At 46.5% G+C, this 19633-nt stretch overlaps 1 protein-coding gene across 4 annotated transcripts in view; it reads left to right on the top strand.

Annotated features, from left to right (window-relative positions):
* Positions 1–19633, top strand: part of NPHP4 (nephrocystin 4) — a 133057-nt gene that overhangs the window by 40536 nt on the left and 72888 nt on the right. For all 4 annotated transcript variants that reach the window (XM_070474192.1, XM_070474191.1, XM_070474193.1 and 1 more), the window contains 3 exons: positions 1361–1542; positions 2230–2356; positions 13641–13823. In XM_070474192.1, the coding sequence (XP_070330293.1) occupies positions 1361–1542; positions 2230–2356; positions 13641–13823 (492 nt within the window). The remainder of the gene's footprint in view (positions 1–1360; positions 1543–2229; positions 2357–13640; positions 13824–19633) is intronic.

Raw genomic sequence — 19633 nt, 5'->3', positions numbered from 1 at the left:
GTTGGATGGTATCACCGACTCAATGGACATGAGTTTAAGCAAACGCCGGGAGATGGTGAAGGGCAGGGAAGCCTGGCATGCTGTAGTCCATGCGGTCACAAAGATTCAGACATGACTTAGCGACTGAACAGCAACCCATTCTTGAAAATGTCGCTCCGTGTAACATAGTTCCAGAAGAAACAGAAATGCAAAGCAGAGAACTGAAACAACAGCAAATATTTTCTTGGTGTAGTTCCTGCTGTTTTCCTGTTGCTCAGAGTAGCCTGCCTATATGACTACTGAGATGTTTAAGGGTATCATTGTTGAATTTTATATGTTCCCATAAAGATCACTTTATTACATATTTTTATTCTCTTTGTATTTTTGTTCCTGTTCAGTCGGTAGATACTGTTTCTGCCCCCATTTTATTCTCATTACTCAAATACTAATGGGCTGCATTTAGGTCAGTTCAGCATGATTAATGAGCAATGAAGAAAACTCAAAAATTCAGGGATCATTTTGCACCAATCACATAATTTAATAAACAATAATATCCTGGAGGAATATCCTTGCCCATTTGTTAGCATGCCTGTACATTTTTTGTTAAGATGAAACACTTTAATATCCAGAGATAACTTTGGGGCAGATTCCATTTTTATTGGATTATGATTACTGCTGCCCAATCCACCCCAAGTCTCAGGTGTCTGAGTCGGGGGAGGGCAGAGGTGTTGACACTCTCTGTGTTCAGCGTCTAAGCACCTCTGTCATTGTGCCTTTGCGGGCCCTTGACTCTGGGGGCCCCTATACCCCAGAGCCTCAGATTCTGTTGGAGGAGCCGGGTCCCCTTGTTGCTAGTTTGCTGCATCTTGAGAATCATAGCTCAGCCTTGGAAAGTGAGAGTTAGCTGATTTGGGAATCTAGGGGGCAATTCCTCTACAAGGTGATGCTATTTGAGGAACCCCTAAAGTACCAAGAAAGTGCCCTAAGGCCAAGCCACCCTGATTGGGTGGGACTTTACTAAGCTCCTTGGGCGGGCTTCCCTGGTGGCTTAGATGGTAAAGAATCCACCTGCAGTGCAGGTGACCCAGGTTTGATCCCTGGGTTGGGAAGATCCCCCTGGAGAAAGGAACGGCAACCCACTCCAGTATTCTTGCCTGGGAAATCCCACGGACAGAGGAGTCTGTCTGGCTGCAGTCCATGGGATTGCAAAGAGTCAGACATGACTGAGCGGCTAACACTTTATCATATTTTCACTAAGCTCTATCTGGTCTGGAATGTCTGACACCTCTAGTTTTGTCTCCCTGTCGGCCTCTCTGCTGGGGGCTTTTCTGGCGAGCTCCCGCCCCTGCTCTGCGCTGGCCTCACTCTGTGCTCCTCCTAGGCGGGCAGCCCGCTGGACTTTGGCGCCCTGGAGATCCTGGAGCGGCGCCTGTGCGTGGGCGTGCACAATGGGTTGGGCTTTGTGCAGCGGCCACAGGTCCTCGTGCTGGTACCCGAGCTGGAGGTGGCCTTGACACGCTCTGCCAGCTTTAGCCGGAAGGTCGGCTCCTCTTCCAAGGCCAGGTATCTCCCCCTGGGGCCCTGGGTTTGGCCCCCTGTGGAGTTGGGCATCGAGGGTGGGCACCCGACCAGGGATCAGAGTGAAAGGCTGTCGCTCTCTCTTGTGAGGGATGCACTTTCCCAGCTGGGTTCTTCCCTGGTGCTTCTGTTTCCTCCCGCTCCATCATCTGGTCCACAGCAGACCACAGCATCCTGCCGTTGGAAAGATCCTGTTTTTGTGCCCTGATGGTTTTGGGGTTAGTGTTACAGATGCTTCCAGCTGTAGACCCCCCACATACTTCCCTCCAAAACTGTCCTGTGACCCTCACGTGACGGGGAACCGGAGGGCAGGAAGTTCTGCTGCTTGGTTCAGTCACAGGCTCCTCAGATCACCATCAGAGATGTCCCCCAGGGGTGCCACATGTGAGGCTGGGCAGAGCTGACCTTGGAGGGGGCGCCTTGCTGGAGACCCTCCGTCCTCCCATCCCCAGTGCTGGCAGTCAAGTATTGACTCTGGCACCTAAAAAACACTCTGGTTTGGGACATTACCTTGGTGGCCAAACGCCCAGAAGAGCACATGGGGGCCGTGCTCAGGGGGACTCATGCAACAGCAACACCAGGGGCCCCAGGGCCTGAGCTGATGAGGGGTGCTGGGTGCCGGGCAGTGGGAGCCACCGCCTGACTCACCCCTTCTGTATGTTCTCGGCCCAGCTCTGGAAACCAGGCTCTGGTCCTGAGAAGCCGTCTCCGACTCCCTGAGATGGTCCGTCACCCCGCGTTCGCCATTGTCTTCCAGCTGGAGTATGTGTTTAACAGCCCCTCGGGGGCGGACGGCAACGTAAGAACCACTGGGTTCCCACCCAGCGATGGGCTCCGAGCACGGAGGATAAGCATAGTCAGCATTAATATTCTTTTGGTTAAAAGCAGTGTGATTATTATTAACGGTGTGGAGAACAAGCATGGAGCATGACTAGAAGTCACTTCTTTCTGGTGATAGCTCTGTTCTGATCATTTCCTTCTTTATGGAAACAGTATGTTCTGCTGGCAGATGGTGTGAATAGTTCAGAAGGCAGCAGGCTTCATGATAGCATTAGTTCTAATTATTGAATCAATAATTATTTTGAAAAATGAGGCCATTTTAGTGCATTTTTCAAATGATATGATGTGTGGTAAAGCTTGAATCTGCCCAAGAGATGGATATTTTCTTTGATTGGACCTTGTATGTGCCTGTCTCAGAACCAAGAGCAAGAATTTATAGGCTTCAGTTGGAGAAAAGGTAGCAAAGAGACATCATTTACATCATTGATAGAGATTTTTTAGAAAATCCAAACCATGCTATTCTTAAGATTCAGGTTTTTGGTTGAAAAAGCAAATATCATTATTTATTTATTTTTAAAAAATTTTAAAACTTTGATATTGGAGTATAGCTGATTAACAATGTTGTGATAGTTCCAGTTGGACATTGAAGGGACTCAACCATACACATACATGTACCCATTCTCCCCCAAACTCCCCTCCATCCAGGCTGCCATGTAACACTGAGCAAAGTTCCCTGTGCTGTACAGTAGGTCCTTGTTGGTTTTCCATTTTAAATACAGCAGTGTGTACATATCCATCACAAACTCCCTAACTCTTCCCTCCATTCTTCCTTTCTGGCAACCATAAGTTCATCCTGTAAGCCTGTGAATCTGTTTCTGTTTTGTAATTAAGTTCATTTGTATCATTTCTTTTTAGATTCCACATATAAGGTATGTCATATGATATTTATTCTTCTCCTTCTCTGTCTAACTTACTTCCCTCCAGTATGACAATTTCCAGGTCCATCCATGTGGCTACTAGTGGTATTATTTCATTCTTTTATGGCTGAGTAGTCTTCCATTGTATATATATACCACGTCTTCTTTATCCATTCATCTGTCAGTGGATATTTATGCTGCTTTCTTGTCTTGGCTATCGAAAATAGTCCTGCAATGAACACTGGTGTGCATATGTCCTTTTGGACTAAGTTTTTCTCCAGGTATATGCCCAGGAGTGGGATTGCAGGGTTATATGGTAGTCGTGGTAGTGTTAGTCACTCAGTTGTGTCCAACTTTTTGCGACCCCATTGGACTGCAGCCCACCAGGCTCCTCTGGTGGGATTCTCCAGGCAAGAACACTGGAGTGGGTAGCCGTTCCCTTCTCCAGGGTATCTCCCTGACCCAGGGATTGAACTTGGCTCTTCTGCATTGCAGGCAGATTCTTTACCATCTGAGCCACCAGGGAAACATAGGGTAGCTCTACTGAAAAAGGAAAGATCATTTAACAAGCAAATTAGGAATAACTAAATGCCACAAGACGCCTTCTCTGGTGGTCAGTCTGCTTGCATCTCTGTGCAGCTGATGGAGAAACAGGGGACAGAGGGTGATCCTGGGGGCCTTCGGAAGGAGACAGCTGCTATGTTAGTTCCTGGTCCCCTCTGATGTCTGTTCCCCGTTGTGTAGTCAGGTGAGCTGACCCAGAGGCAGGTGTTCTCAGTGCAGCCGAACGAGTGATCTCCATTGTTCTCACAAAGCTGTTGTTTCCAGCTCTGCTTTTCTTACATGTTTCCAGAAGTTTCAGCCAACATGCAACTCTGTGCAGATAAGTTTGTCTGCATGGGGTGGGCAGAATTGGCTTAGGGTGGGGCTACAGCAGGAGGGAGGGGCTTCAGGGACTTCCCCACCCTGGAGAGGTGCAGGGTACCCCTGCTGTCTTGGGCGTGGGCTGGGGTCAATGCAGACGGAACCCCTGGAGGAGCAGCAGGCCTGATGCCTCCATGGGGGGCTCCATGCCACTCGCCACTCATTTACATGTAGATTGTGTCCCCTCGAGAATATTAATTATAATCCACTTCCTATTATAAAGTCCACGTGCTGAAACTGATATGACTTACCCAACACTTGATTATTATTATTTTTTAACTCTTCATTGAAATGCTCACCGGCTGGCAGGTGGGTCCGCCACGCGTTGTTGCTTCGTGGAGCTCTTGGAATGTGGCTTGTAATAGCTCATCAATTCTTTTTGATGTGGAGGTTTATCTTAACACGGAATATTGGATTCCATTTTACTGTCATCAAGTGTACTTTCTTCAGTGTAATCTGGAGAGGAAATGTTCTGGCGTCTGAAATGATTTTCTGCACAAATTACTTGCTGCGTGAAGCAGCGAGTATGGGGTTAGCATTCTGGTGGTGAGCGCTGACTCAGGCATTCCCGTCACGACCAAACTTAGATGTAGCGGAGAAGACAGCCCTGATGCTGCTGGCCTGGGCTCTCATTCCCTCCGGCATGTCCCAGGAGGGGATGCAGCCACGGGGGCTCCTGCACGGTCAGGGCGTGGCCTTGGAGGGGGCGGGTCGCTGCCGGCTTGCTCCTGCTCCTCCTCGAAGTCCATTATGGAGCGTGTTTTCGGGTGCATTCAGCCTGCAAATCCCTTTTCCCCTTTTCTTTCATTCAAAAAAGCTCTGTGGACATTCCAAGTGTCAACAAAAGCAGTGTTGTTCAGTTGCTAAGTCGTGTCCGACTCTGTGACCCCCTGGACTGCAGCAGCATGCCAGGCTGTTCTGTCCTTCACTTATCTTGCAGAGTTTGCTCATATTCATGTCCATTGAATCGGTGATGCCATCCAACCATCCCACTTTCTGCCTCCCTTTTTTACTCTTGCCTTCAATCTTTCCCAGCCTCAGGGTCTTTTCCAGTGAGTCAGCTCTTTGCATCAGGTGGCCAAAGTACTGGAGCTTCAGCTTCAGCATCAGTATGATTTTGTGGGGATCACAGACATTCAGTCCATGACATCATGTAAATGTTAAAACATGTTTTGATGTAGTTAAATTTATCAGTCTCTTCTTCTCTTGCATCTGGATTTTGAATTATAGTGAAAAAGCCTTTCCCTACTCCTGTAGGAGAAGAATTCATCCATGTTTTCTCCTGGTATGGGTGCAGTTTCCATGTTTATGTTTAGATCGCATTTGTGGTGTGAGGAATAGATCTCATTTCATCTTCGTACAGTGGCCATTCAGTTGTCCTGATGCTACTTATTATAGCTACTTATTATGTAGCATATGTAGTCCTTTGTGTCCAGTGATTTTAGCTTCTTTCAATCGTACACGAGATCTCTGTTTAGGAAATGGCTACCCAATCCTTTACTCTTGCCTGGAGAATCTCATGGACAGAGGAGCCTGGTGGGCTACAGTCCGTGGGGTCGCAAAGAGTCAGGCACAACTGAAGGACTGAGCGCACACACCCCTCCACCCGTCCCTAGACCTCTGTTCTGCCTGGGGCCGCTCTGTCAGTTCTGTGCTGGGAGCACAGCATAGTGGTGGGGGCCCGCGGCTGCTGGGTCACTCGGTGGTGCAGCAACCTGCAGCCCCTTCCCTTCATGGCTCCTATGGCTCTGCCTGCATTTGCTTTCCCCAAGAAACCTCAGTATCAACAGGTCCAGCTCCGTAGAGTGAGTTTATTGGTGTTTTTGGGAGTGCATTACATTTATTAACTAACTAGAGAGAATTGACGTGTTGTGGAACTTGTGATGTCCTAACTGGGCAGAAGGGAAGTCTCTCTGCTTGTCCGCTTCTGTTTTGGTGTATTTGGGGGTGATTTTAAAATAGGATTGTTTGTGCTCAGGTGTGTCTTACTCTTTGCAAGCCCATGGATTGTAGCCCGCCAGGCTCCTCTGTCCATAGGATTTCCCAGGCGCAAATACTGTAGCAGGTAGCCATTCCTTTCTCTAGGGGATCTTCCCAGCCCAGGGATCAAACCTGCATCTCCTGCATTGGCAGGCAGATTCTTTACCATTAGCATGGCCCGGGTAGCCTCCAGATGGGTTTACAGTGTAGATTTTAAACAGCTTGAATAGCTCTTACTAAGTTGATTCACAGATATTTAATTTTTGTGCTGCTGTTTTAAGTGAAATTTTCTCTCCTATGTATTCTAACTTAACACCATGGGTTTTCTTTTTGTGTATAGTCATTAAACAGTTTTTTTTTTTTTTAATCAGCACCTTCAATAGCTTTTGTCATATATCTCACTGTTTTTTTATTTTTTTCAATATTCATTTATTTGGCTGTGCCGAGTCCTAGTTGCGACATGTGGGATCTTTAGCTGTGACATATGGGACCTAGTTCTCTGACCAGGGATGGAACCTGGGCCTCCTTGTGCTGGGAATGTGGAGTCTTAACCACTGGAAGTCCCTCTCACTGTTTTTTAAATTACACTTTATTTTGACGTCATTGCAGATTCACATGCCGTTGTAAGAAATAAGCAGAGTGATCCCATGTCCTTTTTCCAGTTGGCCCCAGTGGTAAAGCTGTCTTTTGGCGTTAAGTCCAGCTGGCCCACTTCTTCTTTCAGGCCTTGCTGTTCTGCACGGCCTCGGCCTGGCTGACCTTGGGACTGCTCCCCTTGACCCTCTCCCCTGTGTCCCCCTCGCCTGTCCTGTGTGTTTCTGTGTTGTCCACTCCCCTCTCGCTGTGCTCAGAATTTCTTGGTGCTCTAGGGGTGGAGTGCTCTAGGCTGTGGGCAGCTTCAATTCTTCCCCCAGTGCAGGTGAGCTGCCTTCTCCTGAGACACCTAGGAGCCCCTCATAGAAAAACTAGGACTGGGATAGCTGCTACACCTACATCTCAGGCTGTGGGGTTCCCTGCATTGAGGTCACAGCCCCGTGGAGTAGAGGGGCCATGCCCATGAGAAGGGGTGCCAGGTTGCTAAGCCTGAGCCCCATTGTCACTGGCTCTGTAGGACCAAGTGGGAGATACGGGGAAGGGAAGCAGACCTAGGCAAGGGGCAAGTTCTCTGGAGAAGCAGATGCAAAGGCCCTGGGGTAGCCACATGCTGGTCTCTGGGCTGCAGACTCTGAAGGGCAAGAGGCTGCCCACCTGTCTACCTCACCACTCCCAGCCCCACTCATGATGCTTTCCCTGTTGCTCCTTTCAAGCCTTGTTGAGTTGATAACTTTTTTTCCAAAGAGGACCAGAGTGTTATGAGCCTCTTAGCCAGCATGCAGAGTAATTCTAGGTTGTAGAACTTCCTTAAAACCATACCCCATTGTTTTTCATTGCACATGTGTGTGTTTAAAAGTAATTACTGTACTCCGTAGAAGGAAATGAAAATATTGCCTGCCAAGTGATTACTGGGCTTTTAAATGACTCTGCGTATACTGTGTCGTATACGAGCAGATTAAACGACTTTAATTACACGTCCTTAGGTTTCCTTTTCTAGCCTGGACGTGTGGGGAGGAAATTATTCTGCAGCAGCTGCTGAGTTCACTGTGTGTCAAGTTTGGAAAAGGTTTTGGCGTATAATCAATCCATTTCTGGAAGGAATGACTTTGGGTTGATGGTCTGTGGTCAGTGAGCCTTCTCTCTGTCCAGTGGTCCTGGGGGCCTTGTGCTCCTTGGCAGGAAGGAGGACAGAGACCCTGGTCCTGAGTGCCTGTTTCTTTCCTAACTCTGCCCCTTGGATGGGTTTCAGGCTCTCAGGCCTTGTGAAGTTCTCAGTGGTCAGGCACCCAGGGTGCTACAAGGAGGACATGGAAACAGTCACTTTAACATTAGGTGTTGCCCTGTGGCCCAGTCCTGAGACTCCAGTGCTGCCGGCTGCCCATGTGGGCCAGCCTGGCTTCCATGCAGGTGGAAGCATCTTGGTCTGTGCTGCCTGGGTCAGGCCTGGGCCCACTCTCCGTGGGCGGCTGCAAACCCTCTGTGGTTGGCATTTGTGAGCTGTGTGGAGGGTCACGTGGGCCAGTGCATGTGGTGGACACCCCAGAAGGGGCCTGTGCCCACCTGGGCTGGGCTGCCTTCTGCTCGGCTCCTCTATCTGTCCCAAGGTTCCTAAATCTCTCTCTGTCTCTCAGCTCCCTTGTCCCCTGCCTCCCATCCTGTGATGGGCCTGCTGTTGGGGACGTTTGGACACCTGACATCACAGTTTGCTTTTCTCGTTTGTGTTCACCAGGGGCCCTGGTGTGGCCACCCCCATCGGGGTGTGGGGGTCCAATTCTGTTTCTGGAGGTGGCCTCAGGACAGCAGAATCCCCACCCCATGGGAGCCCCATCACCTCTGCAGTGTGTTTCTGGTCTTTGGGCTGTGGTACCCAGAGTTGCCATGGAGGGGGCTCAGCAGGTGATGCAGGGCCCTGCCAGGAGGAAAAAGTTCTCACTGAAGATCTAGACAAAAGTCAACTGTGTGAAACATCCAGAAGTGTTTGCCTGCCTCGAGGGGAGTTCTGAGCTGGTCTGGGGACAGTGGCCTAGGGGAGCCCCTCCCTCAGTCTCCTGGGGTGGCCTGAACAGACTGCCCCGAACGCCTTGGCTTAAAACAGCAGACATCTATTCTCTCCCAGCCCTGGATCCAGAATCGATTCCACTTGGCTGAAATCGAGGCATTAGGAAGGGCTTGCTCCCTTCGAAGGCTCCAGGGAGCATCCTTCCTGCCTCTCCTAGGTTTTGTTCCTGGGCTTTGGCCACATCGCTTCAGCCTCTGCCTTCGTCTTCACGTGGGCTTCCCTCTGTGCGTCTCCCTCTGTTTTTCTGTCTTGGGTCTCTCTCTCCTGCTCTGTACTAACATCTGTCACTAGGTTTAGGGCCTGCCTGGATCATTAGGTCTCATCATCTCGTGGTACTCAGTTACCTCTGCATGGACCTTTTCTCTGAATAAGGTCACGGTCACAGAGTCAGGGGTTGGGGAGTGGACATGCCTTTTGGGGGCCGCCATTCAGCCTATTCCGGGGACCCTGGGTTGCAGCATATCCAGGGGTCAGGTGTCTGTGTTCTGTGTTCCCCTTGCCTGGGGAATGTCAGCAGGCTCTTCTGTTTCATGGCAAACCTGATTGGTGATCCAAGTGTATTCCTTTGGCCTTTTGTGTGTTGTCTCCTACTGTAATTGAAAATGTGAATGGCAACAATTCAATGTGTGTGTGGTTTTGTTTTTTTTCTTTTTTACAGTTTGCATGAAATCAAACCCACTTCGGCAGGATAAGACACTTTAAAGTAACAGATCTGATCTCACCCACTAAATTTCACAGACAGGAGGAGGTTTGTCATGTTGACGGATGAAATACCGCTCTTGCTCTGCCCACCTGCTTGGCTGCACCTGGCCTTGTCCTTGAGCTGGGGGTGCGGGTTGGGAGTGTGGGCTTAGGGAAGGTCTTGTTTTCAGGCATTGCCCTGGCCTGTTGGGAGAGAGTACAGACTAATAAAGGGCCAGTGGATTGCCACCAAGCCGTTGTCCCACTGAAGGAGTGAGCCATAACTCACTGACCTTCCCTTCTTGTTAGAGATGTTGAAACAAAGTGGAGAAAGTGGCTATTTGTTTATCTGACATCTGCTTCACACAGAGAAACACTGTATAGACCGAGGATAAGAAAATCAACAGAAAGCGTGAAACTAGGAAGCTGGGGATTGGTTGCTGCTTTTGAGAGGTTAAGCCAGAAGGGCCTGGCACAAATAGCATGAAACTGGGGGCATGTGTTTTATTTTAACTTTGATCCTGTAGTAAACTTATGAATTTGGGGGAGATGGCTATTTATAGTAAAGTAGTATAGGTATCACTGAGTCCTTACAGTTTTTTTTCTGGACAGTTTTGTGAATACATTTAGTATTTTATTTTTAATATAATTGTGATGCTATTCCTTAATTTGGAAATCCAGGTTATTCCTTAATTTGGCTTTTAAACTTATTTTCCTTTATTTATTTGGCTGCATCAGGTCTAAGTTGCAGCACATGGGATTATCGATTTTCGTTGCAGCCTGCAGGACTTCAGTTGTGGCAGGTGGGATCTAGTTCCCTGACCAGGGATCAAACCTGGGCCCCCCTGCATTGGTAGCGTGGCGTCTTAGCCATTAGACCACCAGGGAAGCCCCTATCATTTATTTTTTAAAAAGCAGTGGATATTTTTTAGCAGCTTTTCGCTGATAACACTGTGGTTGCTTAGGGCTGTTTTATTCTGTCTCCCGGCTGAGGGATGGGAAGGGCGGGTGCCCTCTGTATATTTGACAGACACCAGAAGTACATATTTGACACTGGAGGTGCAGCAGACAGACTCACGCTTAGGATTCTTACTTGGTTGGTTCTTGGCTTGTATTTCCAGGATGTGGATTTTTGCTCATTGAATTGACCGAAACCCCTGCTCAGCCCTGTGACTGTGCAGAACACGGCGGTATCCTCACCCGTGGTCTGAAATGGGTTTGGCTCCAGTAAAGGATCAGAAGAGGCTGAAGCGGTCCGTTTGAGGTCCGTTTACGAGGGGACCTCAGGAAAGAGAGGTTAATTCACAACCAGACACCGATTCTGGATGTTCCCCACGTGGATACAAAGGATGTGATGTGACGGGCCATCATCTGGAGCAGTCTTTAAAGACCGACTCGGATGAAACTTGAACTTCCTGTTCTCTCCACCCCGTTGCTTAGTTCCCTCACTAAGGATGGAACCCACACCCCCGGCAGTGGAAGTGGAGCTCTAACCTCTGAACCACCAGGGAAGTCCCAGCGCTTCCTGTTCCCTATTGTGTGCACACACCCCCTGCTGAGGTCTCACCCAGTTGACCATCAATTCATTTGTGTTGGATTCCAGCCAGAGTCCTTGGGTGTGTATGTGAGATCTGCCTTCCACCTGAGTGCACTCAAGTCCTGGCTGTGACAGTGACACACGGCTCACTCGTGTCCAGCCAATCAAGCAGGGTCTGTGGGGAGCCCAGGGCACACTGCTGGAGCCTTCCCGGGCTCCGTGGTCCCAGACACAACTCAGGTCAAAGGATTCCCATTGGCATCGCCTTTCCTTGGGGACCCTGCTCTGCACCATTGCAGACAAGCCTTGGCTTCCACTCCTTCTGAGAGTCTGAGACCGCCTCCTTGCAGGTTGTCTGCTTCCCTGTGACCACGGCCTGAGCTGGAGGGCTGCTGGGTTAGCTCACGTGGTTGGTGGTCAAGAGGGATGGAGGGCTGTTGGTGAGGAACCATCCAGTCCTTTGCTCTCCTGGTGCCCCGGGGTGTGGAGAGCATCAGGAAGGAAGATGCTGAGTTTGGTACTGATCAGGGTTCTTGGCCTTTCCCGATCAATAGAAATTGATCAGAGGCCAGACAGGAAATCCAGGCAAAGCATTATTGGGATTCTGGTTAGTTGCAGGGGCGTGAGAACAAGCAACAAGTTCTCTTGCTTGTTCCCCAAGGACCGGGTGAGCTGGTTCCTTTTATGGGGTGAGGGTCGAGCAGGTCTAGGGGTTGGGCTGGAGTGGCTTAGGTGGTTTGCTCACCCCTTGGTGGTGTTGTGTGCAAGGGGTGTGAGTACTCTGTTTTTGCTCCTGGCTTTTTGCAAGTGGCAGTTGGGTTTTTGGTCTTTTTGTATCTTGTTCATAATTTGCCCCAACCGTGCATGCATGAAGCTATTTTTTAGTCCCTTATAGTTTCTTTGTATTTTGTTGCTGGAGGAGAGGTGTGTCCAGGTGCAAGCACTGCAGCCAAGGGTCTCAAGTCCCAGGTCCCAGGCCTCAGCCTTCTCACGACCGTGTTCCATTTCACACCTGCTGCCTTCAGGTGGCTTCTCCCCCACATCCCCAGGGAGGCTGGGAATCTGGGGTGGAGGTAGGTGTGGCTGCTGCTCTGAGTCTGGGCTGTCAGTCTGACTTCAGTTGATGCCACTGGGCTCTTGGGGTGGAAAGCACTGTTCCTGGGCTCCTGTCTCAGCTGCTGTTGTCATGTGTCTGGTGGCCTCTGGTCGGGAAATGGCTTTCCTGGGGGTGACGATGTGTCTCCTGCCAGGGAATGAGCCAGTTCTCTGGAGCTGCCTTAAGGGGGTAGATCATGAGTCTCATTGCCCAGCCGAGCAGGAATGTCAGGACCTGACCAGGACCCACTCCAAGTTCCATTTTATTCTTGTTTCCTTTTGAATAATGGATGAAAGTGGTTTCTTTAAAATACCACCTACTCAAGCCTGGAAACCATATTTGTGAAAATGGACTTGTCTGAAGGTGGAGGCTAATTATGGGGAGGGGGGGTCCTAGTGTTGTCCTCCCTTTCATCTGGCCAATGATAGAGGCAGTGAAAGAAGGTGCAGCATGAAACATTTGGCCTGGGTAATTTCCTAGTTACATATAAGTTACATATAAGCTACGTATATAGAACATACAATGAGGAGCTGAAACTTTGCTGGAGAAAATGTGTGCTAAAACCCTAAATTGAATGTGAATGTATATTCTTCATTATTTTATGAAGTGTCTCATTACTAACACAAAGTGCCACTCCTGGTGTTTTATTCATGGATCTGGGTGGATGTTAAAGTGCAGAGTGTTTGAAAACCTGCAGAAGATGTGGTACATGTATCTAATGGAATATTACTCAGTTGGTAAAAGGAACGAAATTAGGTCATTTGTAGAGATGTGGATGGACCCAGAGTCTGTCATACAGAGTGCAGTAAGTCAGAAAGAAAAACAAATATCAAATATTAATGCATATATGTGGAATCTAGAAAAAGGGTCCAGATGAACCTATTTGCAAAGCAGAAATAGAGATGCAGACTAGAGAATGGACATGTGGACACTTTTGGGGGAAGGAGAGGATGCGACAAACTGGGAGAGTAGCATTGACATATGTACACCCCTATGTGTAAAATACACAGCTAGTGTGAACTTGTTGTAAAGCACAGGACGCTCAGCTCAGTGTGAGCTCTGTGATGACCTACAGGTGTGGGATGGGGAGAGGGGAGGGAGGCTCTAGAGGGAAGGGCTGTATGTATACATGTAGCTGATTCAATTTGTTGTACATCAGAAACTAACTCGACATTGTAAAGAAACTATATTCCCAAAACAAAGGGAGAAAAGGAAATCTGCGTAAAGATCCTGTGGAAGAGGAGGAATCATAAAGGCAGTGTTGGTCTTCAGGAGGGTCCTGGTTAGACTGGGGTGGGGGTGGGGAGCGTCTCAGAATCAGAGGCTGGCTTCCTGCCCCCTCTGAGCCACCGACATGGTGCCACATCCTCCTCTATGGTGGGCCTTCTTTTGTGATGACCCCCTGCCTTGCTATGTTGCCCTGTGATGAGATTGTCCCAGGAAAGCACTGTTGATTCCCCCACCCACGTGGGCTTGGCGACAACCTATGACCCATGTGCTTTGTTTCTGTTCCAGGCAGCTTCACTCACCTCCTTGTCCAGCCTGGCATGTATGCACATGGTTCGCTGGGCTGTCTGGAACCCCTCGCTGGAAGCCATCTCCGGGCGGGTGATGTTACCTCTCCAGGGTGGCATCCAATCCAACCCTTCGCACTGTCTGGTCTATAAGGTTCCCCCAGCCAGCAAGAGCTCCGAAGAGGTAAATGTTAGAGACCCCATAAGTGTGACTGCTTTCTACATGCTTCTAGCAAGTTCATGCATTTTCAACACTAGAGCTGACAAATAACGTTTGCCGGTGTTTCATGAGCAGTATTTTTTCAGGTCACAGATTTGCCCTTAAAAACTAAGTGTGACTGCTGAGTCATAATCAGAAACACACATTACCATGTGTAAAATAGATAGCCAGTGGGAATTTGCTGTAGGATACAGGGAGCTTAAACCCGGTGCTCTGTGACAACCTGGAGGGGTGGGATGGGATGGGAGGTGGGAGGAGGGGTTCAAGAGAGAGGGGATATAGGTATACCTATAGCTGATTCATGTTGATGTATGGCAGAAACCAACATAGTATTGTAAAGCAGTTATCCTTTGATTAAAAACAAATTAAAAAAAATAATGACTAAAAAATGATGACTGGATAAAGGAAAAAATTAAAAAAAAGAGAAAATATTAGTGTGACTGCTGAATTATAAGCGGTTTTGATCTCCCTGAAGGTGGTGTTATCTGGGGTCTTATTATGTCCCTGCTTATGTATCCATTTCTCAAGGTGGCCTGTGCCTCTTATTTTTACACAGAGAGCCACGAGATGCACTTCTGTGCTTTTTAAAATGCCATAAAAGACATTATTTTTTATCGAAATACAGTTTAATCACAGTGTTGTGTTAATTACTGCCATACAACAAAGTGACTTGGTTACACATATATATACATTCTTTTGCACATTCTTTTCCACTGTGGTTTATCACAGAATATTGAATATAGTTCCCTGTGCTATTCAGTAGGACCTTGTTGTTTATCCATTTCATATGTATCAGTTTGCATCTGCTAACCCTAAACCCCCAATCCTTCCCTCCCCCACCCCCCACCCCCCACCAATCACAAGTCTGTTCTCTATGTTTGTGATTTTGTTTCATAGAAAAGTTCATTTGTGTCATATTTTAGATTCCACATATAAGTGATATCATATGGTATTTGTCTTACTCTTTCTGTCTTACTTCATTTAGTATGATAATCTCTAATTGCATCCATGTTATAGCAAATGGTGTTATTTCATTCTTTTTCAAGGCTGAGTAGTATTCCACTGTGTATATGTACCACGTTGTCTTTATCCATACTTCTGTGGTTGGACATTTAGGTTGTTTCTATGTCCTGGCTATTGTGAATAGTGCTGCTATGAACATAGGGATACATGTATCTATTTGAATTACAGTTTTTTCCATATGTTTGCCCAGGAGTGGAATTGCTGGATCATATAATAATTCTATTTTTAGCTTTCTGAGGCACCTCTGTACTGTTTTCCACAGTGGCTCCATCAGCTTTCATTCCCACCAGCCATAGAGGAGGGTTCCCTTATAAAAAAGCCCTCTTGAAATGTGTGTACACTGGGGGCTGCATCTTGTGTGCACAAGGCTGGAGTGGGAGCTGGGCAGTTGGCATCCCCCTAGCTGGTCTTTGTGGCTCATCACTTATCCTCACTTGACCTCGACTCTCTAGCTGTGTTCAGAGAGGAGGCACCACAGCAGAACTTATATAAATCCATTTTGAAATGAAGCTTTCTCTGATGCCCACTGTAGAAAGCAAACAAAAGTGGGGCAGGGCCGGTGGAAGCATGTTTGTGTGTGGGTCTCACCTCATGGGCTCCCCTGACCTGTTGGCAGTCCTACAGGGTGGGGAGCAGGGACCCCGAGACACAGATGCCGTGTGACATCCCTGCTCTGGCTGACGTCTGAGTCCTTCTGACACTAATGGGTTGTGGCAGGGTTTCTGCTGTTTTATTCTTCTGCTGACATTATTGAGATACGCCTGTCCTGTCTCAGCAGATCAAATGGGAGCCTTCTAGGACTCAATTGGCTCATTTTTCTTGGGTAAAAGGACCATACCTGTTATTTCAGTATGTCATTCGTGTGCTGACTCCAGTGACAAGCATCATATTCAGTGCTATTATTTATGGTGTGGATTATACCTTGGGAACCTGAATCAGCGAGCAGCTGATCATGCAGCTTCTCTTATTATAAGGAATGTCTCTCATTATAGGACGACATTTCACTGCATTCCCACATGGTCTGGCTTCAGCCCTTGTTATAAACTTGCCATTAGAAATCCTGAAGCTACTGCCATATTCTCATTCTCTCTTCCTGTGTATGTACCTATGTAAATAAATCCTTATTCTGTTTAATTTTTGCCTTCTCATGTCCACTACATTTCCTTTGCTTTTTAAGTGTGTAAACTATATTGGAACATAAGTGTTGTGAAGGTTGGACCATCTCAAGGTCATCAAATACCATCGTCTTCCATGAGGAATATCACTTCTAATTAGGGTTTCTCCACTCAGCACTGGCAGCACTTGGGGCCAGACTGTTCTTTGCTGTGGGTCTGTCCCAAGCACTGCCCTGGAGGATGTTGAACTGCATTGCTGGCCTCTACCCACTAGAGGCAGTAGTGCACCCCCACCCCAGTTATCAGAGCCCAGATGTTCATAGACATGGCTGAATGTGTTCTTCTGTGGGCACAATTGCCCCCGGTCGAGGACCACTACTGTAAACAGATATTATTAAATAAAATAATAAACTGCCACTGATCACAAACTCTATTCATTCTCCTGCTTTCTAAAGGCGCTGTTTTGCGTCTTCCTGTTTTTCATCTCATGTAGTAGTGAGTTACCACATCAGAAGGGTGGACTCCTAGGTAAGCCTGGTCTCTGCCTGGGCACCAGTCAATTCTTTATCTTATTTATTCACTCAGTGAATTTTTACTGAGCACCTATATCTACTCTAGGAAAACTCTCTAATCCTGTGGAACTCATAGTTCCAGGACTGACAGATATTAATCATAAGAAAAAAGATACATATTATAAACATCCCATAATTTTTTTACTAAGTAAATTTTGGGGTTTATGTTATTAAGATTATTTCAGTGTTATTTACTGTGAAGGTAAGTAGTGTATTATGTTTATGTTTTCCTTCTTAAACAGTTCCTGTATTCTTCCCGCAAACAAATAATCGTCTTTAAAAAAAGTTAATATCTCCAGAGGTAGCCAGTTTCAACTCTGAGCTGTGACATATGGTATTTACCTTGTTTTCTAAATAATATGTGTCTACTGCTACTTCTTGGTTTATCAATTTTAGAAATTGTATACTGACTTATAATAATGATAGATGAGAACATAAGCTCTTTTATACAGTCTTGCATTTAAAAAGCAACCACACTCCGCCCTCTCCCCACTTCCTTGCTCTGCTTGGCCTTGCATTCAGGTACTGTTGCCAGAGGCTTGCAGCCCAGTGGGGTCTTACCAGAGCATTGGAAGGGGAACCCTTGAGAATTGAAAAGAACTAGTGGGATCTGAAGTCCCTTGGACTGCAAAGAGATCAAACCAGTCAATCCTAAAGAAAATCAACTTGAATGTTCATTGGAAGGACTGATGCCAAAACTGAAGCTCTAATACTTTGGCCACCTGCTGTGAAGAGCCAGCTCATTGGAGAAGACTCTGATGCTGGGAAAGATTGAGGGTGAAAGGAGAAGGGAGTGGCAGAGGATGAGATGGTTAGATAGCACCACCAGCTCACTGGACATGGATTTGAGCAGACTCTGGGAGATAGTGAGATGGGGAAGCCTGGTGTGCTGCAGTCCATGGGTTTGCAAAGAGCTGAACATGACTTAGTGACTGAACAACAACAATGATGACAAGGGGGATCTGGAGAGGGAGGATCTTGGAAAGTCCCCTGTAAAGTTGTTTAGAAATGCTAAGTTAACCCTCAGCTTCATGTGCCTGAATCTGACCCTAACAACGTATGGCAGACTTTGAGAACTGGACTGTGGATGGAGTTGCCCCTGTATGCGTCACGGCTAGGAGAGGACTGAGGAGCCCTGCCCAGGTTTTGAGAATGTGACTGATATTGAGACCACAGGAGGTTGCTTGGAAACTGGGGCTTGAACCCAACTGGGTTGATTTGTGACCCAACAAAAATATCAACATTCTCCATAAACTTTAAAAGAGATTCTTATAATGTGATATTTAAAAAAGAATCGTATAAAGTGATATTCAGAATGTCCATGACACAGTGTATACTTAATTGACATACAAAAGACCAGGAAAACCTCACCTTGCAGGGGAAAGACATTCAACAGGCAGTGATACTGAGACGACACAAATGTTGAAATTATCAGACAAAGCCTTTAAAACGGGCATTATAAACATAATCCAATAAATAAGAGTGAACACTTTTGAAACAAAGAGAAAGATAGAAGGTCTCAGCAAAGAGGTAGATAAAGAAGAAGCAAATGGAAATTTTAGAACTGAAAAATAAAATTGCAAAAATAAAGTACTCACTAGGTGGACGCAATAGCAGAATGGATATGACTGAAGGATCAATGAATTTGAAGATGAATCGGTGGAATTTATTCAACTTGAGCCACAGAACGTTGATTGGAGGAGAGTGGAAGAAGCCTCAGGGACCTGTGGGGTAGGACCACAAAGGGTAACACCCATGTCATCAGAGTCCCAGTAGGAGAGAAAGAGTACAGTACAGAAAAAAATGTCTGAAGAAATGATGGCTGAAAACTCAAATTCGGCAAAAGACTTAACCTGCAGATCGAAGAGGTCCAAAACCCAGAGATAAATGCAAAGAAATCCACTCTCGGACATATCACAATCGAGCTGCTGAAAAAGACAAAGTCTTGAAGACAGCAGTAGAAAAATGATGCATTACTTATAGAGAAACAATAGTTTGAATATTGTGGGTTCTTTGCAGGAACCATGGAGGCAGAAGGAAATGGAACAACATGTTAAAAGCACTAAGAGAAAGGCCCCAGAACTCAGAATTCTATTCCAGCAACTGTCCTACAGGAATGAAGGTTAAATAAAGACATCCTCAGATAAACTAAAACTGAGAGAATTCATTGGCAGGTAGAGATGCTCTAAGAGAATTGCTAAAGGAATTTCTTTAGACAGAAGAAAAATTATACCAGATGGAAACTTGGTACATCAGGAATGAAGAAAGAGCAACAAAAATGATGAATAGAATACACTATTCTCCTTCTTTTGAGTTCTTTAAAATGGGTTTGATGGCTGAAGCAAAAATCATAACTCTGTCTGTTAGGGTTTTTAAGGTACATAGGTATAATGGGTAAGATAGCTATAAAATAAAGGGGAATATAAAGAGACCCATAGGGTGATAAAATTTCTACATTCCACTTGAAGTAATAAAATATAGATTTTTGGGTAGATTTTGAAAAAATTATTTACATTGTAAACCCTAGAACAGTCACTAAAAATAAGCTACCAAGAGATAGTAAGAAACCCAATAGATAGATAAAATGGAATAATTCAAAATAGGCAGGAAAGGGAAACAGGAATGAGAAACAGAAGGAACAAATCATAATAAAATGACGGTCCTGAACCCAGACCCACCAATAATTACATGAAGTGTAAATAGGCTGCACGCATCAAATTCAAGGAGAAATTTTCAGGTGACATGAAAATCTCAAGGTCCAACTATGTGCTATCTGTCAAGAACTCACTTCAAAAGCAAAAGGATGGCAAAACATTGTGTGCAAACACGAATCAAAAGAAAACTCGAGTAGCTATATTAATACCAGGCAAAGTAGACTTCAGAGCAAAGGGAATTTCCAGGAATTAAGGGGGATGTCACCTGTGATAAAAGAGTCAATTCACCACAAAGACATATAAACCTAAAAGTGTATGTATCTAACACAGAGGTTCAAAATGCTAAGAGCTAATAGAATGGAAAGAAGAAATAGACAAATTCACAGTTGCATTTGGAGATTTCAGCACTC

The sequence above is a fragment of the Odocoileus virginianus genome, chromosome 11 (genome assembly GCF_023699985.2).
Source record: "Odocoileus virginianus isolate 20LAN1187 ecotype Illinois chromosome 11, Ovbor_1.2, whole genome shotgun sequence".
NCBI lineage: Eukaryota > Metazoa > Chordata > Mammalia > Artiodactyla > Cervidae > Odocoileus > Odocoileus virginianus.
Note: the sequence above shows the minus strand (reverse complement) of the source record. Positions and strands in the feature narration are given on the sequence as shown.